This window comes from Saprolegnia parasitica (assembly GCF_000151545.1).
Source record: "Saprolegnia parasitica CBS 223.65 unplaced genomic scaffold supercont2.124, whole genome shotgun sequence".
NCBI classification, from domain to species: Eukaryota; Oomycota; class Saprolegniomycetes; order Saprolegniales; family Saprolegniaceae; genus Saprolegnia; species Saprolegnia parasitica.
The window spans coordinates 65,617-84,037 of record NW_012156518.1 but is presented as its reverse complement, the minus strand read 5'-3'; the positions used below and the strand labels follow the sequence as shown (position 1 = coordinate 84,037).

At 55.4% G+C, this 18,421-nt stretch overlaps 4 protein-coding genes and 2 non-coding genes across 6 annotated transcripts; 5 read left to right on the top strand and 1 right to left on the bottom strand.

Moving 5' to 3' along the window:
* Positions 1–441: 441 nt before the first annotated feature.
* On the top strand, positions 442–514 carry SPRG_30186. Its single transcript has one exon. It is a non-coding gene; the product is annotated as a tRNA-Ala (tRNA).
* Positions 515–1,321: 807 nt separating this feature from the next.
* On the top strand, positions 1,322–1,394 carry SPRG_30185. Its single transcript has one exon. It is a non-coding gene; the product is annotated as a tRNA-Ala (tRNA).
* A 3,074-nt stretch (positions 1,395–4,468) lies between these two features.
* Positions 4,469–8,855, top strand: SPRG_14337 (hypothetical protein; the record flags this gene model as incomplete). Its single annotated transcript, XM_012353465.1, has 9 exons — positions 4,469–4,693; positions 4,753–4,777; positions 4,825–5,114; positions 5,166–5,359; positions 5,413–5,468; positions 5,513–5,642; positions 5,700–5,787; positions 5,840–8,026; positions 8,079–8,855. 9 exons carry the CDS (start codon positions 4,469–4,471, stop codon positions 8,853–8,855), a joined length of 3,972 nt encoding a protein of 1,323 aa, XP_012208855.1.
* Positions 8,856–9,131: 276 nt separating this feature from the next.
* Positions 9,132–12,984, bottom strand: SPRG_14336 (hypothetical protein). Its single transcript, XM_012353464.1, has 8 exons — positions 12,412–12,984; positions 12,014–12,358; positions 11,812–11,965; positions 11,366–11,754; positions 11,102–11,317; positions 10,791–11,054; positions 10,125–10,737; positions 9,132–10,068 (listed from the first exon to the last, which is right to left on the bottom strand). Exons 1-8 carry the CDS (start codon positions 12,916–12,918, stop codon positions 9,191–9,193), a joined length of 3,366 nt encoding a protein of 1,121 aa, XP_012208854.1. The 5' UTR covers positions 12,919–12,984; the 3' UTR covers positions 9,132–9,190.
* A 1,670-nt stretch (positions 12,985–14,654) lies between these two features.
* SPRG_14335 (hypothetical protein) lies at positions 14,655–16,337 on the top strand. Its single transcript, XM_012353463.1, has 8 exons — positions 14,655–14,751; positions 14,806–14,996; positions 15,057–15,092; positions 15,139–15,214; positions 15,262–15,455; positions 15,504–15,603; positions 15,647–16,008; positions 16,052–16,337. Exons 1-8 carry the CDS (start codon positions 14,673–14,675, stop codon positions 16,271–16,273), a joined length of 1,260 nt encoding a protein of 419 aa, XP_012208853.1. The 5' UTR covers positions 14,655–14,672; the 3' UTR covers positions 16,274–16,337.
* Positions 16,338–17,216: 879 nt separating this feature from the next.
* Positions 17,217–17,996, top strand: SPRG_14334 (hypothetical protein; the record flags this gene model as incomplete). The annotated part of the gene is made up of 2 exons (XM_012353462.1): positions 17,217–17,294; positions 17,341–17,996. 2 exons carry the CDS (start codon positions 17,217–17,219, stop codon positions 17,839–17,841), a joined length of 579 nt encoding a protein of 192 aa, XP_012208852.1. The 3' UTR covers positions 17,842–17,996.
* Between the last annotated feature and the right edge of the window lie 425 nt (positions 17,997–18,421).

The following is an 18,421-nucleotide window of genomic DNA, read 5'->3' as shown; positions in this document are numbered from 1 at the left end:
TCCAACCCAAATTGACCCTCCGATTCGACGCATCAAGCTCTCTCGAGAGACGACAAAAAGCGTATCGTATTATTTAAATAGCAACGTTTAAAATATTTCCACCCAAAAGACCATTTTATTGCCGAGAATAGTTTTTCAATAAATATTGCGTCGAATTGAGTGCATGTATAGTAAAAAGGAGTGAATTGCATGTATTGTAAAAGGAGTGGATTGCATGTATTGTAAAAGGAGTGAATTCACGGGAGTTGGTATTCAGCGAGCTATTTTACGGTGCTTTGAAAGGCGGCGAATTTTTTGTTTGTTGATTGAGGTAGCAATAATTTGGAGCGTAGAGACAGTGAATAGCAGTATAAATAGTAAATAGCAAAAAAGAATGATAAAATATCGTAGATTTGCATGACAATGACTGGCTGCGTTTTTAGAGCCTCTATTGTATAAAAAGGGGATGTAGCTCAAATGGTAGAGCGCGCGCTTAGCATGCGCGAGGTACAGGGATCGATCTTCTCCATTTTTTGCACCTGTCCAAGCCCAACCACTGCTATAAAATACGTCCTCTCAGTGCCTTTTTCGGACTCCTATATCATGAGCAATCGAGACCAATTCCTACCTTTTCATATCCCAAACGAAATACACCTTCCATACGTTTGTTACGTGTGCTCATTTCGAGGAGACCATGCTGCAGCATATAAAAACACACCACGAAATTTCAAGATGAGCAGTGGTTGAAAAATATATGCATGTGACCTTTTATGGCCATTTCGAATTTGTAGCCCGTGTAAATGGGTTGAAAAATACAACGCCTTGTGGAAGCAGAGATCGCCTTGAACGCATTCAAAAAATAGTACGGGGAGTCAAGCCACCGCGATATTTTTATTTAGCTCCTTCCAACCCAAATTGACCCTCCGATTCGACGCATCAAGCTCTCTCGAGAGACGACAAAAGCGTATCGTATTATTTAAATAGCAACGTTTAAAATATTTCCACCCAAAAGACCATTTTATTGCCGAGAATAGTCTTTCAATAAATATTGCGTCGAATTGAGTGCATGTATAGTAAAAGGAGTGAATTGCATGTATTGTAAAAGGAGTGGATTGCATGTATTGTAAAAGGAGTGAATTCACGGGAGTTGGTATTCAGCGAGCTATTTACGGTGCTTTGAAAGGCGGCGAATTTTTGTTTGTTGATTGAGGTAGCAATAATTTGGAGCGTAGAGACAGTGAATAGCAGTATAAATAGTAAATAGCAAAAAAGAATGATAAAATATCGTAGATTTGCATGACAATGACTGGCTGCGTTTTTAGAGCCTCTATTGTATAAAAAAGGGGATGTAGCTCAAATGGTAGAGCGCGCGCTTAGCATGCGCGAGGTACAGGGATCGATACCCTGCTTCTCCATTTTTGCACCTGTCCAAGCCCAACCACTGCTATAAAATACGTCCTCTCAGTGCCTTTTTCGGACTCCTATATCATGAGCAATCGAGACCAATTCCTACCTTTTCATATCCCAAACGAAATACACCTTCCATACGTTTGTTACGTGTGCTCATTTCGAGGAGACCATGCTGCAGCATATAAAAACACACCACGAAATTTCAAGATGAGCAGTGGTTGAAAAAAATATATGCATGTGACCTTTTATGGCCATTTCGAATTTGTAGCCCGTGTAAATGGGTTGAAAAATACAACGCCTTGTGGAAGCAGAGATCGCCTTGAACGCATTCAAAAAATTAGTACGGGGAGTCAAGCCACCGCGATATTTTTTATTTAGCTCCTTCCAACCCAAATTGACCCTCCGATTCGACGCATCAAGCTCTCTCGAGAGACGACAAAAAGCGTATCGTATTATTTAAATAGCAACGTTTAAAATATTTCCACCCAAAAGACCATTTTATTGCCGAGAATAGTTTTTCAATAAATATTGCGTCGAATTGAGTGCATGTATAGTAAAAAGGAGTGAATTGCATGTATTGTAAAAGGAGTGGATTGCATGTATTGTAAAAGGAGTGAATTCACGGGAGTTGGTATTCAGCGAGCTATTTTACGGTGCTTTGAAAGGCGGCGAATTTTTTGTTTGTTGATTGAGGTAGCAATAATTTGGAGCGTAGAGACAGTGAATAGCAGTATCCGATTGTTTTTGAACAGGATATAATTGGACGCCGGGACTGTCCAGGTGTTTTATTTGGTTATCTGGACACCCGGACTGTCCGGACCCGGACAGAATAGCCTGCAGTGCAGCTTCCGAAAGCGATCTAAGGACTTTGCAGGACGCCAGTCTTGACGGTGTCGCTTGTATGTCATGACCACGACTGATCACACGGCCAGCGGCGGCATGCGCGCATCTGCTGCATCGTCCAACCCGAGATGTCGCACCCGGTCAATGTCAAGGCGCTCGTGCTGCTGTAATGGCCGGCACAGGCGCGCGCCGATCGCATGCCTTTAAGGAAGAGCAACATGCAACGCCCGCCGCCATTGGGCGTCACAAAGAAAGGCAGAGCCTGGCGCCGCGATGATCTTGGCCTCGCGCAGATATTTTGCTAGACCGTGACGAGGTTGACGCTGTCCAGATAAAACTCAACGTCCATATATAACGCCATGTCCCTGCGCGTCGACGATAGGCTTGCCGCATCGGCCTGTCCGCCGCTATATGCTCGGTCAAGTCCTAACGGTTCTCGGCATCGCCCAAGAACTTTCTCTGCCCTGCCGGCCTTTGAGAGAACGATGCGAATTTACGAAGAGTCGTTCAACGGCGTTCCGCGGTAGGAAGAACAGTCCTGTAATTCGGTACGTTGCAGATCGTACAGCGCAGTACACCATGGACGCAACAGTCTTCAATGAGCCAGACCAATCGCCAAGATTTGATGCAGCGTCGCCGTTCGAGGCCACAGTGCTACCAGCCTTAGTGTTGGCATATGCCGTAAAAACCAAAAATAGACACATTTAGATGCCGCACGCCAACGGCGGCAAAAGTTTGAGCGCAATTCGTGATTGAAAACAAAAGCGCTCATACTCGGCATGATGATAGAGGACACTTTGGAGAGTACGAAACGCTATGTGGTGTCACCGTTTGAGCTATGTAGCGAGAGTTATTGACGATATATTTTACATATTATTTGAAACCAATATTTGCTATTACAGTGTATGACTTAGAATAGTGTATTATAATGATATCGGTGCCGTAGCGCACTCTAGAACCCATCGTCAGTGTAACATGCTATCCGTTACCATAAATGAGAGATAGCGCTCTCAGATCTTGCGAAAACTCAACATTTGTACTCGAATTTCGATGTCCAAGTCGGCGAAAAACGACGCTCAGCAGTACGACTTTGCTGTGAGAGCCCAAGTACCTACCATGTCCCAAACACAGGTCGCTGGGCGAGTCAACATACATGATCAATTATGGCCGCCCGCGTCGGAGTTGGCCGAGTTCTCGAACTGGGCGAAAACCCGTTGTGTACCTGGGCGTATATTTTGCCACCTCGAAAAACCAACGTTGGAATTCGCATGCATGCGCCATGTTCAGCATCCAAACCTTCATCTTCATGACACGAGGATGCTATAGAACGACAAGAACCGGTGCAGCCTTGCGTTAACGCGTCTGTGTGGCGTCGATCGTGGTTGCGGTGATGTTGCTCACACCATTTAAAAATATCAACCCGAAATACTGTTATGGCTTGATATTCCATTTTAGTTAGCGCGGCCAATCAGATCAACTCAATTAGATAGCGCGGCCAGTAAGCATCAAAAACGCATCTGATTGGTCAAAATGCTTATCGTGTGGACCATAAATCGTTGTTTGGCTCAAGAATACAAACAAGCATACAAACATCAAGTCTAATTAGCCAAAGGAGCACTTCCAAGGAGCCCAGGCCGGAGCACAGACCTCTGTCGTCTTAGCGTGAACGCAATAGACACGTACCCTGTTTTTCGAGTGTTCTCGCTGCTTCCTTCCCTCTTTTTCTTTTCCTTCCTTTCGTCCGTGAGCCAAACATTCTGGCGCTGCAACGTTTATGGTTCATAAGCCGATAAACTGATACGTTTGTGAGTATCGACGTATCAATTCAGGCTTTATCGTCGTCAATAGCAAATCCGTTTCCAAGAACACGTATTGACAATTGACGATCCATTGAATTTAAGTTCTATGACCAATTTTCTATGACCGAACAGTTGGCAATAGATAAATGAACGGCGGTCGAGAGCTTATGTTGCGTGCGACTGCATGGATTTCGACACACTGTTGCATTTTAGTGCCGTCACCTTGTGCCACCAACGCATCGAAAGCGAAAGCTGCAGCCCGAGATACGCCCATATCGGCGCATCAGTCTCTCGGCGCTTCGACTCGGCTGATTACTAAAAAAGCTTCACGAAGACGCGCCTTCGGTGACTCAAATACATTGGGTGCATTTAGTCGAGTATCTTCAACGAGAAAGTGCAGGAAGAAAACACGGATCAGGTTGATGGCACAACCCGACATGGCGAGTCGGAAGAAGCAGCGCATCGAGGTCGCGGTCCGCGTTCGACCTTTCTTGCCCCAAGAGGTCGTCAGCACGGGCACAGGCTCGGACGAGACGGCCGTCATCGATGACGCCCGCCGCGCGATCGCCATCTCGACGCCGCATGCGACGAGGCGCTTTACGTTCGACCACGTCCTCGGGCCGCAGTGCACGCAAGCGCAAGTGTACGAAACCACATTGCAGGTATTGTACGTTCCGCCTTCAAGGCTATATACTCTTTTATTCACACACTCCTCGTCTAGTCGAAGATCGACCACTTCCTCAACGGTAGTTATGCCCGATGATCTAACTTTCGCAGCGAAAGAATCGGCTAGGCTTCAACTTGACAATCTTGGGCTACGGTCAAACCGCGAGCGGCAAGACGTACACGATTGGCAGTAGCGCTAGCGGGATGCATAACCCAGCCGCTTGGGGCCTTCTTCCGCGTGTTCTCCGCGACGTCTTTGCCAAGATTGACGCCGATGCCGTCGTCGCCCACGTAACCTTCCTGGAAATCTACGGCGAAGACATCCACGACCTTCTCTCGCCATCGCCATTCTTGCCAAATGGAGCGCGGCGCGTGCTGACACTCCGCGGCATCGACACGATCGACGGCGCGCGCGAGGTGTTATCTCACCCTAGCCCTAGGTCGAACCTTGACGGCATCTTGGCGTAGGTGGCGGTCGCGACGCCTGAAGAGGCCATCGCTCAACTTTCCAATGGTTGTGCTGGGCGCATCACTGGCAGCACCGAGATGAACCACGCCTCGAGCCGATCCCACGCGGTGTTTTACTTGGTGCTCAAGACCAAAGCCGACCCGCAGTCAATCATATCAAAGCTCACGTTCGTCGACTTGGCCGGTAGCGAGCGGTACTACATTGCGGACCTGTGCTCCCGTGACATCAACATTTTTTACATTATAGGCTGGACAAGACAATGTCCGACGGGCAGCGCAAGAAGGAAGGCATCCAGATCAACGGTAGGTGGAATGGATGAAAGCTGGATTGCGACGCGTTGTACCAGGCGGACTGCTCGTGCTCGGCATGGTCATCAACGCACTTGCTTGCAAAACACCGTACGTGCCGTACCGCTCGTCCAAGCTCACGCGGCTCCTCCAACACGCGCTTGGCGGAAACAGCCGCACGCTCTTCATGTACACTTCGTCCATTTTCAGTACTACGAACTACGAGATTGCAAATGTCTTTGATAGTGCGTGCGTCTCGCCGGCCGCTTCGAACGCGGCCGAGACACTCAACACGCTTGCGTATGCCAGTCGCGCTCGCAACATCCAAAATGAGGTAGGACCCGTCTCGCTCAAGTATTTTCTATAGTGCGTTGTTTCAACTATAGGCGGTCAAGAACGTCGACCCGTTGGCGGCAAAAACGGCTCAACTGCAAGCCTACATTGCGAGCCTCGAGCGAGAGCTACACAACGCGCTGTACGGTGCACCGGAAGCGCTGGACACAGCCGCGCATATCCACGCGATGCGGTCCAACGCAGAGTATCAGCGCTTCTTGGAGAGGCTCCGAGCCGCTACCAAAACGCCGATCGACTCGGTAGAAATGGCGTCTTCAGTGCCAAAGGAGCCCGATCCCGAAACCGATGCCGACGAGCGGTGTAGCACCGTCGCCACGACAGACGACGGCACCGACGACGATGACGACGATATTGACGACGGCAACGTCCGATCGATCCTTTCACGCATCGAAGACGGTATCCGGCTTGCAAGCAGTGCACTCGAGCGGCTTTCACTGCACTGCGAGACCGAGCCGGCGAAGGAGAGCGCGAATGCTCTATTGTCCGAGCTCACGTTCGCACTGGGACAATGCGTGCACGTTCAAAACGTTATGGCCGAGAAGGCGAACGAAGCGCGTGAGGATGCGGCGATGCTGCGCGCCGCACAGAGCCAAGTGACCAGCCTCCACCAGCAGCTACAGGAGCAGCGCGACCAAATGACGGCACTCTTGCAACACGAACGCGACACGAGCCGAATTCTCGACGACATCAAGCAGCAGCTGGCGCAAAACCAGCCTGGCGCGCTCAATGTGGATCTCACGTCGCAGCAGCTTCAGTTGACCGCGGTCGTGAAGGACTTTCAAGGACAGCTGCACACACTCCTCCAGCGGCCGCTTCTGCTCGACGATCATATCCCTCTCAGCGAGCACGTGGCCTTGATGCAATGCGCGACCACCACGCTCGAAGCGCAGCTCGAGTCCGCGCGGTGCCACGTCACGTCGCTAACACACGCACTTGCCGCTGAGAAACAAAGACACGCAGACGTCGCGCAGCATCTCAAAGAGGTCCACGAGCACGAGAAGCTGGCGATCCGAAACGAGTACCAGCACGAGTGCACAAGAGCACTCACCAAATCGTACAAAGCCAGTGCCGAGAGACGCGAAGCCGAGACTGCGTATCAAGCGCGACTTGCGGCCTTGCAGCGGTACGCATCCCAGCTCGAGGGTGAGCTGCAAGACGCCGTCGCCGCCAACCAGGGGCAGCTTGAAGACTTTGAGCGGCGCGCATCCCGGTTCGAGTCCGAGCTTGCGCAGCTGCGTGAGATCAACCAAGATCAACGCACAACCCAGCAACGACATGTGCGTGAGCTCGAGGCCCAGCGTTCTCAGCTGTACGGTGCCAATACTGCAAAGCAAGCACAGCTTACAGCCCTGCGACGGCGTGTGTCTCAACTTGAGGCGCAGTGCACACAGCTGCAAGAGGCGGATGTTACCAACCAAGTACAGCTGACGGCTTCGAAGCGCCATACGTCCCAGCTCGAGACCGAGTGCAAGCAGCTCCGTGAGGCCAACCAAGCGCAACTGACGACATTGCAACACCGTGCATCCGAGTTCGAGACCGAGCGTGCGCAGCTCCGTGACATCAACCGAACACAACTTACGGCTGTTCAGCACCTCGGAGCTCGGCACGAGGCGGAGTGCACGCAGCTCCGTCGCGCCGATGCTGCTTACAAAGCGCAGCTCACGGCTCTCCAGAGCCGCGTGTCCGAGCTCGAGGTCGCGCACTCTCAGCTGCAGTACGCCCACGCTACCAAACAAGCGCAGCTCACGGCCCAGCAACAGCGTGCATATCAGCTAGAGACGGAGCTCACACAGCTCCGTGGTACCAGCCAAGAAGAGCTTTCGGCCCTAAAGCACAGTGTATCCTTGCTCACAACCAAGCTCCGTACGGCCCTGCAACACCACACAACCGAGCTCGAGGCCAAGCGCGCGCAGCTCCGTGATGTCGAAGCCGCCAACCAAGCGCAGCTGATGACCTTACACATCAGCGTCTCTCAGCTCGCGGCAGAGCGCACGGAGCTTCGTACAGCTCTCGAGCGCAGCGTATCTCTGATCGAGGCGGAGCGCGCCCAGCACCGCGACGTCGACGCCGCGAGCCAAGCGCGTCTTGCGGCCCTGCGACGCAACATCGCCCAGCGTGAAACCGAGTGCAATCAGCTTCGCGATGACTTGAGCCTCGCCCGCTGCGATGTGCGTGCGCTGACCGAAGAGCTCAATCGCAATACGCAGCCAACGCCCAACGTACTTCCAAGCATTGATGGACGAATCGGTCGTACTTTTATTTTTCATGTAGAAGTACGAGCGCCTCGCGAGGACTCTTGGAATCGAGATCTCAGAAGTCGACTTGGCCGCGGCCTGTCAACACGACGTCGCCGCTCTCTGCGCACAGAACAGACCAGGCTTTGGCGCTACAGAAGGCCTCTGGCTTGTCGATGCGGCCAACTCTTCGACCGTGGCTCCTCTTGAACGCACGGCGGCCGCAGCGCTGCCGGCGCGCAGCACCGTGACCGCGCGCGACGTGCTTCGCCTTGGGTGCTCGTACGCGGCGAGAGGCCTCCCAGTCGCCACCATCAATGCGATGCTTGACCGCCTGACCATCTACCACGAAGTCGAGACGACGAGAACGCTCAACGTCTCGGCGCCGGCGAATGCACCGTACTTGCAACTGACGGTGCCTGCGCTCGAGCATCCGGCGATCACGCGCACCCAGTGCGTGGCACTCGTCGTCGAGTGCGACTCGCACGACCAAGGGTGGGCCACGGATGCGTCACACCTCAACGGTTCGTACCGAGGTTGCCACAGCTGGGTCGAGCTGCACGTCACGGCGCCGAACGGGACGGTGGTCATTCCGCGGCGCGACGCCTGCCGCAACCTTCGCGCACGCTCGGCCTTTCGCCGGCACTTGTTGCATATCACAGATACAGGCATGCTCGCACACCTTGTCGCACCAGGCACGCGCGTCACCGTGTCCTTGCGTGCGCAGTTTCCTGGCTGGTCGAACGAAGCTCGGTTTGCCCGACTCGCTATAGCGTACAAGGTCGCGTTGTGCGACGACCTCATGGGACCTTGAAGCGTCGACTACTTGTAGTTATTACCACCAAGCCACCTGTGAAATCGCGAAACACTGTCTTTCATAGCTACAAGCGTATACAGACGTAGCCTTGGGCTTGGCTCCATCAACAACGGAGGCCATTGCGCAAGTGGAATGGCGGTTTAGTGTGATGTGCTACTACATACGTTGTTGCACACTGTCTGGCACCACAGCGTGGACACGGGAGGATCGATGCACCGAGGTAAAAATGCATGATGAGGATGGAAGCGACAACAAGCCTCGATGGAAACCAGAAGCGGTAGGCAAACACGGTATATTCATCATCATCATTCTTGTCGGTATGAGCGCTTGACCTAGATCGCCAGCTTGGCCAGGTGGCTCAGCGGGAAAATATTGATTTCGGCCGTCACGTCCATCTTGACGATACCATCCGGCGGGTCCGTCCCGATCAACGACCCGGTCTTACCCGCTTCGTCACCGACCAAGATCTTGACGTTGTCCTGCTTCTCGGGAATGACGTGCTTGAGACTGTCCATGTGGAACGTCACGTTCTTGCCGCGGATGTCCAAGACACACGAGTCGTTCGAGACCGAGACGATGACGCCTTCGGCCTCGTAGTACTCGCCCTGCGACACCACTTCGACAACGACGCCCTTGCTTAGCCACGAACTCTCGTGGCCACCGCTCGACATGCCGCCGTGGCCGTACCCACCGTCGTACGAGTGGAACTGGTCCGCGGGTGTCATCGGCGCCGGCGTCGTGCCAATGCCGCCGTGATGGGGTGTCACGGCAGCCGGCGTGCCCTTGTGCCCACCAAAGATACCGGGGGTCGTCGGGTTCATGGGCGTAAAGCCCACCATGCCAGGCGTCGTCGGGTGCATGTGCAGGCCCGGCGTCGTCGGGTGCATCGAGCTGTGCAGACCGGGCGTCGTAGGGCCAAACGAGTGCTGCGACTGGTACGGCGTCTGCATTTGCATCGGCGTCTGCGCCATCGTGTTGCGCGGCAGCCCCGGCGTGGCCGCAAACGGCGTTGTGGGCGCCAGACCTGGCGTCGTGTACGGTCCTTGCTGGAACCCCGGCGTCGTCGGGTTGAGCATACCCGGCGTCGATACGCTGTGCATGTCGTTGTTGTTGTTGCCCGGCGTGGCCACATACGAGGACGGGCGGTACGTGGGCGCAACGCCCAAGTCGGACGACACAGCCGGCTCCAACGGCGTGCCAAAGCTCGACGCTACGACACCCATTGAGTTGCGGATACTTTCAAGATATCAAGTAACGATGGTGTACCGTGTGTAATGTCCTTCTCGTGCGGCATGTGTGACTCGAGGAGCGCGTCGTCGTTTTGCGTCGACCACGCGTCGCGCGGTGTGCGACCGCCCGAGCTGTACGAGCTCCGCGACGGCGTGCGCGGCTGGTGCAGCGGCGTAGCCATCGGCGTCATGCCGTGGTGCAGCGGCGTGGCCGAGACCATGGGCGTAAAGCTGTTGGACGACGTCGACATACCACCCTGGCGGCCGTCGACATGCACGCCCATGCGATCACCGGCCACGTTGACAAACTTCTTTTCGATCTCAACGCACTTGGACTTGCAGTGGATTTCAACCTTGACCGTGCCTTCGGTTTCGTCGGCGACCATACCAATGTAGCCCTTCCATTGGCCACGCTTGATCTTGACCGTCTTGCCGACAAGATCCGACGACATGCCGCCGCGGCCACCGCGACCGCCGCGACCGCCAAAGTCGCCACGACCACCACGACCGCCACGACCACCAAACATGTCACCGCGACCGCCGCCACTGGGCCCACCAAAGCTCGACGCACCCATCGCGTACGACTTGACCTTGTCACCGGCAATTTCAATCTGACGGTTGCGCACCAAAAAGATGCCAGCGTTCGACGTCTAGATACCAAGGTCAAAAGGTTGTCGAAACGCAGACCGCATGCACGACGTACCACGCGGTTGTTGTGCAAGAAGATGTAGCTGCGGTAGATGTGCTTGATCGTGCCAGTCTGCCCCGCAAAGGGCCCGTCCACGACCTGCGCCATCTCGCCCACGGAAATGTGGTTGCCCTTCTTGTCGAGGGCCGAGACGCGCGACGAGAAGAGCTTGCGCTGGATTTCTTGGTCCGCAATCGACTTGGGCTGGCCGTTCTGGCCCAGAACCGTAAACCCGTCGCGACCGACGTGCGTGATCACACCGACTTCGCCGTGCGGCAGCTACTCGCACATGCTGCAGCGAGATGTAAAAGGCATGCGTTGCGTACCGCCACGAGGTCGTAGAGCTCCTTGCCCTTGAGAGAGTCGAGACCTTGCGAGACTTCGGCCGACTCTTGAATGTCGCGGACGCGAACTTGGATTTCCTTGGCTTGCGTGTCGACCAAGATGATGGCGACGGGGGCGCCCATGGATTCGTCGATGCTCACGACGGTACCCGTCTCGCCCGAGTAGCGACCCGAAACGACCTTGATGTGCGCACCAATCTAGCACCATGGGCGTCATGCGCCATTCCGAGACGCGTCTCCATCTACCTTGACGATCTTCATGAGCTGCTTGAGCTGAAAGTCGAGGATCGTGTCCTTGATCTCTTCGTGGAGCGGCATGACGCGGACCGTGTCGTTGCCCGAGTTGGTGCCCACGACAACACCCATCAGGTTGATCAAGTCGCCTTCGATGACGCGCACCGTGTCACCCTTGGTGAGGTCGACCTTGTTCTTCCACGCGTCGACGTCGCCGAGGTCGAGCTTCGAGACGTGCGACGACTCGTTGTCCGAGTCACCGTCCGCCGAGACGCTAAACTTGTTGATCTCTTCAAGCGTCGGGTTGACCTCGTCGACGCTGAGCATCGTCGAGATATTGACCTCCTTGTAGAGAAAGCCGTCCTTGAACCAGTCATTGTCGTACACGTCCATCATTTCGTCTAAGCATTGCGCATGAGATGGCCTGTACTTACACAAGTACACAAGAACGAGCGTACTCGTGAGCGGGTGGCGCTTGCGACTCACGTCCGACGAGTGCACCGCGCCAGGCGCAAAGAGCTTGAGCGCCGGGCGCTGGCCCTTCTTGAACTTGGTAGGCTCGCCGCCGTTCAGGACCGACGAGTCGAGACGGGGCACATGCTTGACGATCGCCTAGAGACACGTGCATGAGCGACCGCAAGGCAAGCCGATGCTCCGTACGCGAAGGCCGTTGTCGACGATTTCAATGACTTTGCACAGATCACCCTTGTAGAGACCTGCGCGCTTGAAGCGCGCCCAGACGCCTGCGACAACCGGCGTCTTCTTCTTCTGGATCGTCAGGACTGACGTCATTTCGTGGATGGGGACGAGCTTCATGGACCACGACTGGATGTCGCGGAGACCGTTCACAGCCTCCTTGGCAAACGGCTCGCGGTCCGACTCGACGTAGATGAAGCCTTTCGAGTTGGACGCAATGACCGACTTGATGTTGAGCGACTCGCCGCGCTTCTCAAACTCGAGGAACTTGTTCATGAGCGAGAGCACCAAGTGCTGTTCGCGACCCGGCTACATGCAAATCCTCGTGAGCCATCGCCACACAGACGGTCCATGGAGCGTACCTTGCACTTGAAGACCCATAGGCGCGGGTCCTGGATCGACGGCAGAAGCGACTGCTGCGCCACAGCCGACTGCATGATCTCTTCCGACTCAACGTCGCCATCGTCGTTCGTGCGACGGCTCTGCTTGTGGCGCTTCTTGAGGCCTTCAATGTAGTCCTCGGCAGAGAGGTTGTCTTCGTTGAACGCAGCGCGGTTGCGGTGCGACTGGTACTGGTGGCGGCTCTCGTCGCCGAGGTCCTCGCCCTCCTGCTCAGCCAAGCGCCGCTCGTCCGGGTAGCCTTCGTCGTAGCCATCTTCCTCGCTCTCGTCGCCGGACGCTTCGTCGGCAATGTCGTCGATGAACTTCATGTACTTGGGCTTCTTGGCCTTCTTCTTCTTCGAGTCGGCGGCCTTCCCCTTGCGCTTCTTCGAGGGCGCCTCTTCCTCTTCTTCCTCTTCCTCGGAGAGGTCGACGTTCTCCTCGTCTTCCTCCTCTTCCGAGTGCATATCTTCTTCGTCGGACGACATGGTGGGCGGGCGGCTTCCTGTTGCTTGCTGTGTGGACCACTCGCGTTTTCAAACGGCGGGGGACAGGTATACCCCCTGGTGGGCAAGAAACTATTTAAAGGTACAGGGACCCATTTCCAGGCGAAGAAAATATAAAAATAGAATAGATAAAAGAGAGCAAGCAGCAGTCTCTTTTAAAACAGTGGTACCCAAAGAAAAGGGGTACCCCTCGATTCGATGGAGCCGTTTAGGACTAAAAGCCTATTGTCAGATAAACCAGGCTTTCATTGGGTCCATTTAGGATTCCAAACGGCGCGGAACGGCGAGAGCGCGCAGTCTTGCTGTCGTACAATGCAGTAACCAACGACGACCACCGCTCTACCGATGGCCTTGGCTGGGTTTGTTGCCAGTATAAATCGCTTGCTCGGATGTCGTCATTGGGAGCTGCCACGGAGGAAGCACAGATCAATGCACCTCGTGCAGCGCTCATAAAGGCTGGGCGACTCGGCCGAGTACGCTGGAAGATGTCAGGTGTTAGATAGCATGGCTCACACGAACGTCTGAGCACAAGGCAGAACGTTGCGCTCGAGGACCTCGAGGACCTTACAAGTAGTTGTAGGCGCCACCAAGGCTGTAAATATGATATTTATGGTCTTGATACTTACCATCGATCGGGACGCTCGGCAAGACAGACACACTTTCCACCAAACAACAACCATACCTCGAGACCAGGCAATGGCAGTCGATGGATGCAAGACTCACCAACATGGCGGCTCTGGCACTCCGAGTTGTCTTGTCATTCAGGAAGGATATCGTTTTGCGGCCTGGCGAGTTCAACGAACTCGGACGTGTTCGGCAACGTAAAGCAAACATTATTAACACGAGCTTGCGACCCTACTCCATGAAGCCCAACAAGGCGTCGCTTCCGTGGCAGTAGCGTGTGGACACCGACTACTTGTTCTTAGAGGCACGAAGTCGCAAAGGTCGAAATGGAATGCAGTAAAAAGGCGCGCCATCGCATGAGATGGCCGTGGCACTCATCGCACCACGGTAGGAACCGTCCCATGACGCCCAGATTGGCGTAGCTACACTTGGACTTGGTTCTATTCCCGCGCCCGTTTCGAAATCTCATGAGTCATCGGCGTTCGATGCCCGAACCCACGACTCTAGGTGCGCCAGTCAGTTCCGCAGATAAGTCACACTCGTGCAACGTGCCAGTAGCAGTTTGCCATTCCTTTGCGTGCTGTTGCCCGTTGACAGAAGGGCACGGGAACCGACTCGACACTGGATTACACTCCATCCGTTGGCATCGACGGCAGCGTTCCTGCGGCATTCGCCGCCAGCAAGCCACGGCCTTGGATCGGCAACCATCTGCGTGCCTTCTGTCTCATAGGGCTCGGGGATTTTCCCCAAGTTCAAGGCCACCGTGGTCAGAGTGGGACCACCTCACGCTATGCATTCTAAGAGGTTTCATCTATCTGGATGCTGCTGTCGTTTGCTCCATGGCGCCATGCGTTGTGCGCGACTATTGATTCCTACAGGTTTATACGGATGCCACGTCGCCTAAAAAGGTGCTGCGGGTACCAGGAGGTACGCCTGGGCTGCGCATATTAATATGATGTGTTCCAAACGAAATTGCCCTTTGCATCTCTCCCTTTTGTATGTGGAAAGGGCAATTTGGCACATTAAAAATACGCGAGATTTCATTTTAAATACGAGAGTGCAGCCAGGCACGCCAGCGCAGCTCACTTACAAATTCCCGACACGTCCGTAGAATGGCCCTCCGCTTGCTCACCAAGTCGCTCGTGCCCCGCGCCCGCGCCGCCCGCTTCTTCTCGACCACCGTCGGCCACGGTACGACGACGGCCTTGCATGCATCATCCTCCTCATCCTCCTCATGCACAATAGGCGAATTCCCGGGTGGCCAGACGGTCCCGTACGTCAACAAGATCCACGTCGTGGACCCCAAGGACGCCGACGTGATCCCGGCCTACCGCGTCTTGGACCAGCAGGGCAAGCTCGTGCCGGGCGCGTCGCTTCCGGAAGGCATCGACGAAGACCTCGCGGTCGAGATCTACAAGCACATGATCCGTCTCAACGTATATGCCCATATCAATTTCTCGAGACGACGCCGCAGCCCAATATGACGATCTTTGTAGAGCATGGACAACGTCTTTTACGACGCCCAGCGCCAGGTACAGTCAGCGTCCAAACGCAAATGCGCTCATCGCCTATGTATAGGGCCGTATCTCGTTCTACATGACGGCGTTTGGCGAAGAAGGCACGCTCTTTGGCAGCGCCGCCGCCATCAAGCCCCGTACGCACGTGTGGATAATGGTTGATGCATCTCATTACTGCGCGTAGGCGACATGGTGTTTGCCCAGTACCGTGAGGCCGGTGTCCTCATGTGGCGCGGCTTTACGCTCGACCAGTTTGCCGACCAGCTCTTCAGCAACGAAGGTGACCTCGGCAAGGGTCGCCAGATGCCCGTGCACTATGGCTCGCGTGAGCTCAACTACCAGACGGTGTCTTCGCCGCTTGCGACGCAGCTGCCCCAGGTACAACGACCGTGTCAAAAAAGAAGAACCGTGGCTCAAAAGAGGTAGGCGGCCGGCGCCGCATACGGCTTCAAGCTCGCCAAGGAAGACCGCATTGCCGTCTGCTACTTTGGTGAAGGCGCGGCCAGTGAGGGCGACTTCCACGCCGGTGCGTCGTCATCCTCGTTCTACACGTTCCAATACTATGCTAGCGCTCAACATTGCGGCGACGCGCGACTGCCCCGTGCTCTACTTTGCCCGCAACAACGGGTACGCGATCAGTACGCCCGTGAAGGACCAGTTCCGTGGCGACGGTATCGCGTCGCGCGGCGCCGGCTACGGCATTCCCGTCATTCGTGTCGACGGCAACGACGTTTTCGCCGTCTACGAAGCGACCAAGAAGGCGCGCGAGATGATTCTGAGCGACGGTCGCCCCGTGCTGCTCGAGACCATGTCGTACCGCCAGGGCCACCACTCGACGTCGGACGACTCGACGCGGTACCGCGCCGTCTCGGAGATCAAGCACTGGAAGGACACCAACTGCCCGATGAACCGCCTCAAGCTCTACCTCCTCGTACGCTGCATAGAGATCGTTCCGATCTCATGGCATATAATAGGACCAAGGCTGGTGGTCGGAGGAGCGTGATGTGGCGCTCAAGGACGCCGAGCGCTCGAGCGTGCTTGCGGCGCTCACCAAGGCCGAGGCCAAGGGCATCCCGGCCCTCGACACGATGTTTGAGGACGTCTATGCTGAGAAGCCGCGCCACTTGCAGGACCAGGAGGCCGAGATGCTCGAACACATCGCCAAGTACCCCGAGCACTACGCGTCGGGCCATTAGAGTTGTTGCCTGTTTTCGTTCTATAATAAGAGTCCTGCCCCTGCAAGAGGCATCCTTCCGTGCAGGCTGGTGCATCACAGGTAGCAAGTCACTTGCAATCGATCCATTGCCACGAGGCCGCCCTCGACAGAACACGCATAAACACTTACCGGTATTACCGTGCTACCGTTACTCGAACAGGCTGATGCGAACCAAAGACGCACCTCTAGCACGGTGGAAGCTTGTCCAAGATATCGTTCGTAGACGGATGACCTGCCGGCAGACTAGAGTTTACCAGTCCACCAGCGTTCACCAGCTCCTTCTCCTCTAGGCTTCGGCTCTTTCGAGTTTCTTCTGCATCTTAACATCTTAACGCAGCTCACCGTCAGCTCACCGTGGCAGCTCACCACGAGGCACGGCAAATGAGACGAGACGAGAGTGGTCGCCGGTGGAATCTGAACCAACGCCACAGATACCATGTGCATGGAAGTGCCTTGCTGTGCGGCGCTGCATGGAAGCGCCTTCGTAGCAGTGGTAGCAGAGGACGCTGCATGTAAGCGGCAGCACACACACCGGTTCGATTTGGCAAGACGCGCTGCCAAGATTGGAGTTGACACAACACGAGGTTGTGCGCTGGCCGTCCAATCGCCGCGCATGTGCACCTGGAAGTAACAGGTGGCCGGCTCAAATTATAAATGGTAAACTAGGATTTGTTACGTGGTTTTGATTGTGCCAATAAAACGAGCGACGCTGCGTCGGGCTTGTCAGACGGGCCATTCAAACACAGCGCTCGCAGCGACATGGCGCCCATTCCTTCATATTGCCTCGCCTACTGATAGCACCATGGTAACGCAGCTCGCAGTCCATCGCTACGAAGACACGGTCGACGATGGCAGCAAGTTTACAGTACACACATCGATGCAAGAACGACGACCAGAGTGTCATGGGATGCGTGTAGGTGTACATGACGACCGTCGAGTCCAACGGCCACGAATGGGTCGTCCCGATCCGCTACAGCCGCTTCCACGAGTTTTTTGGCCAGGTATGACACACCGAACAACCCTACAGAGCCTACAACGACAGTGTAGCTCGTCAAGATGGACCGGCACGCGGCGGCGCTCCCCTTTCCGCAAAAGGTGCTCTTCACGCCGTCCAACGCCACGCGCATGCGCCAGCTCCACGACTTCATGCAGCAGCTCGCTACCGCGCTTCCGACACTCTCGGACGACGGTCTTCGACTCGTCCACGATCTCCTTGATGTCGATGCAAACACGATCGTCGAGCAGCCCCATGAGCCTGAGCTGGAAGAAGACACCGTGGTGCCGCTTGTTGTGCAGCCCGATGCCATGAACCAAGTGCCTTCGATCGACGACGTCCTTGCCGTCAAGCCGATAGTGGCCAAGCCATTGAAGAAGAAGGCCAAGAAGCCCACAAAGACCAAGGTCGAGTCGCCGCCCGCGGTCCGCGCGGTGGCGCTCACGTACACGGTGATGCTGTCGCCTGTCATGATCTTTGTCACGGTCGTCCAGTCGCTTTTTTGGGTCGCGTCGGCGTTGTTGCCAGCGCCCAAGGTCAAGGCCGCGGCGTAGCCCAACCCAACGTCGTATTTATGCAGCGGGCCATTCCCAACCTTTACAGCGGACAGGCGCGGCCGACGGTAGCCACGCACAGCGCCCTCTAGAAGCGTGGGATGCGGAGTAAGCCCCAAAATCAAAATCCACCATCTCCCTCGGGCGATTGCTACTCGAGAATTCGTTCGGTGTTGCCGCCCGGTTCCGAGCAAGGCGATCCTCCTAATGTGGGTACTTGGGTGCGCGCGACGTCCGGTCCCTTGGTCGCCCTCGGATCTCGCCGGCCAAGATGGCCGTCACTCGTGGAAGCCACGCGTCGCTGTACCGTACGTTGCAGCTTGCACGCACAGTAGAAGCAAGTGCAATCTGAGCGATATGCAGGCAACGTACCGTGTACATTACAGCCTGTTACTTCACCGCGCATGGCCACCTCCTTGACGCCATCAACGACATCTTCTTCTCGAACCACAGAACGAGCCAGCACCAAGATCGTCACGCTTCGCTGCCTATAAAATGATGCAGCAGGCAGCAATGCGGGCGCGACAAGATGTAGCCACCGCGGTGTGTCGTGTCGTAACCGGCTGGGCGCTGGCGCCAG